Source organism: Juglans regia, chromosome 11, assembly GCF_001411555.2.
Source record: "Juglans regia cultivar Chandler chromosome 11, Walnut 2.0, whole genome shotgun sequence".
NCBI classification, from domain to species: domain Eukaryota; kingdom Viridiplantae; phylum Streptophyta; class Magnoliopsida; order Fagales; family Juglandaceae; genus Juglans; species Juglans regia.
This window is the reverse complement of record NC_049911.1, coordinates 28,530,123-28,533,291: the sequence shown is the minus strand read 5'-3', so window position 1 is coordinate 28,533,291 and position 3,169 is coordinate 28,530,123. Positions and strand designations below refer to the sequence as shown.

At 38.7% G+C, this 3,169-nt stretch overlaps 1 protein-coding gene across 1 annotated transcript; it reads left to right on the top strand.

The window, feature by feature from the left end:
• Window positions 1-430: 430 nt before the first annotated feature.
• On the top strand, window positions 431-2,943 carry LOC108982108 (thaumatin-like protein 1). The gene is made up of 3 exons (XM_018953397.2): window positions 431-784; window positions 874-1,549; window positions 2,291-2,943. The coding sequence occupies exons 1-3, from the start codon at window positions 715-717 to the stop codon at window positions 2,505-2,507; spliced, it is 963 nt and encodes a 320-aa protein (XP_018808942.1). The 5' UTR covers window positions 431-714; the 3' UTR covers window positions 2,508-2,943.
• The last annotated feature ends 226 nt before the right edge of the window (window positions 2,944-3,169 follow it).

Sequence of the window (3,169 nt, the reverse complement as noted above, 5' to 3'; positions counted from 1 at the left end):
ACCTGATCCGTACTCGGTAGGTTCCTTATCAGTTTTCACCATCTAATTAGTGCAAACAGGCCCCACAACGTCTCTAATTAAGGCACATAATGGCAATAAATAGAGACTTAATTAAGACATGACAACGTCTCTAATTATGAGTGACGATCGACATAAATTAATTCCAGACTTAAATCCTTTCCTTCGTTCTTCTATTTAGTTCCTTAATTACGTATTAATTGATACTTCACTCATGATCTAATGTACTTTATATAGTTAATTCTCTGGGTCTCTGATCTCCCCATATATGCGAGTGTTTGATCATCGGAGATTACGTGGCTGATCGATGACTTTCCTTTTGTCTTGACTCTTTACACAATAGCAGCTTTGCTCTTCCATACATATTTTTATGTATATATATACAGCGGGGCAGACAGACCTGCGTACACTCACCTCTTTCCTTCACAATCTTTCTTCCATTTTCATTTTTGTCATAAACATAATAGAAGCATCCTCTCAGTTTTATGGGTGAAAAATCTCAGCTAATATTTCTTCATTCTTCTTCTCTCGTATCTATCAATCCTATAATCCCCCTACATTACCAATCATTATCGTCGTCAACTTGTTGGCAATGCGGCTTTTCTTTCATTAGAAAGAGATCTAAATATCACAAATAATCTCATCTTTATCGATATCATATATATTGTAATCGACTGATTATTATATATCTCTCAAATGGATCTCACCGTGTCCTGCTTTTCTTCTCTGTACATCAGCCTCGTAGTTTTTATTGCATTTTGTAGAGGTAATTAATATTTAAACGCTTCAGATAATCTCATTATGGAGATATATAAACCTTGAATTTATCCACCTTGGTGGTCTGGCTTGATGCAGGCATTTCAGGGGCTACATTTACGATAATAAACAGGTGTGACTACACAGTATGGCCCGGGATTCAACCCAGTGCCGGTAGCGCCAAATTAGACAGCACCGGCTTCGAACTCAGGCCAGGCAGTTCCCGGAACTTCCAGGCCCCGCCGAACTGGTCCGGTAGATTCTGGGGTAGAACCGGCTGTACCTTCGACCCAAACCTCGGTCAAGGAAGCTGCGTCACCGGTGACTGTGGTTCCAAGCAGGTGGAATGCAACGGTGCCGGAGCGAACCCACCGGCAACCCTGGCGGAGTTCACGATCGGGTCCGGCAGTACACAGGACTTCTACGACGTGAGCCTAGTTGACGGATACAACGTACCCATGATCGTCGACGTGATCGGTGGGTCGGGGACGTGCTTGTCAACCGGGTGCGTAACGGACTTGAACCAGCAGTGCCCGAAAGAGTTGCGGACTGGGGACGGTGCGGCGTGTAAGAGTGCATGCGAGGCGTTTGGGAGCCCCGAGTACTGCTGCAATGGCGCATATGGTTCACCGACCACTTGTAAGCCGTCGATTTACTCGGAGATGTTTAAAGCTGCATGTCCGAGATCGTATAGTTACGCCTACGATGATGCTACGAGTACTTTTACGTGTACAGGAGCAGATTATACAATCACATTCTGCCCTTCAGGAGCAAGGTAAAGGTCTCTGAATAAAATATTATTTTTTAATATAATTACTGTTTTGATATTTAAAAAAATTGAATTATTTATTATATTTTATATGAAAATTTAAAAAAATTATAATAATGAAATGAAATAGATAGAGAGTGTGTTTCTGTATCCAAACGAGACTTTATTCTTCTTTTTATATTTTAGTTAGCACGGAGTGTTTTCTATATTAATTAAATTTTGTTATCTTCCATCATACTACTTAAAATTATTTAAAACTTAAAGATTAAATAAAATTTTAAATAAATTGTAACATTTTTATAGGATTACAGTGACTAATAAGATGAGTTAGAAGGTGAATCTATGGTTAGTGTTGTCTTCTTTACGATTATTCTGTGTTAGCTTTCACACTACTTTCGATCTTCTTAAGTTGCTTTTGTCTGCCACAAGCTAACGTACGGGTCAGTGGTATTAACTTACGGGATACACAAAGGTGATTTCAAGACTACGTACCGTAAAATCAACTTCTTCGAGTACATGAAAATGAACAAAAAAATAGATGATAGCAGTACTGTGGGGGCTGAGATTGATTTCAGTCTCTCCTAATTGGAATAAATCAGCTTAACCATCGTAGCAACATAGAGAGAGAGAGAGAGAGTTTATTTGTATTCATAGAATATAGTACCATTTTGGTTTTCAATTAAGAGCGATCGTGCTATGGCGTATTCAAAGAAATTCATATAACTTTGTCAATTATATTTTCTACAGTAAAAAATCTGCAAGAGATGCATCTCCAACCACAAGCACAACAAATAGCTCCGGAACCGAGTCACAGCCACGGGAGGTGCCAAACGAGCTGGTCAACAGTCCCTCATCATGGTTTCCAGACTTTTTCACTGGGGACTCACCCAAGATCCCATCTTGTTCTGCTTCAGTGATCGCTTCTCTGACATCGTTTCTATGCCTCTTTTTTATTTTATCTTAATCTCTCTCTCTCTCTCTCTCTGATTGCTAAGCCCATTTTTTATGCCACTTGTATAGACGTTCGGAGCTAGACGTATACATTGCTTCTTTCTTACTTAGCGAGGAATTTGTAGTTTGTACCACAAGTTAGAAATCCAGAGCTTTTTATAGGCATAGAAAGAAAGAGCTTTTATATAATAAAAAAATCTCGTTGTTATAACAAACTTACATCATTACATGTGCTAGAAAAAAAAAAAGTGTTTGCTTTACTTTAAATCAATGGATCTTGAATGGTGGGCAAATACTAAAGTAGACCAACTTTGCTGTAACTGTAAGCTTACTAGCTAGTTATATGATTTTCAGAGCAATGGTGGTTTCTGCTAGAAATGGACGTCCAATCATTACTAAATAGTTATATCCTTTGTTTGTTAAGAATTCTTCTCAGGACTCATTAAGCTTATGAAAGATCATTTATGAATCTAATAAACTCAGGACATTTTCAACCAATCCAAAAATGAAGGATAAAAAAAAGGAGGTGCAAATCAACCTGCTCCTATGGAAGCTGAAGGCACACGGCTGTTCTAAGTTCTAACTTCATTGAGGAAATATTGTGAGTGAGTAATTGGATTGGCTCAATTACTCGCAGATCAGCTTCAGAAGTCCTTACTCGTGTTGGATCATACG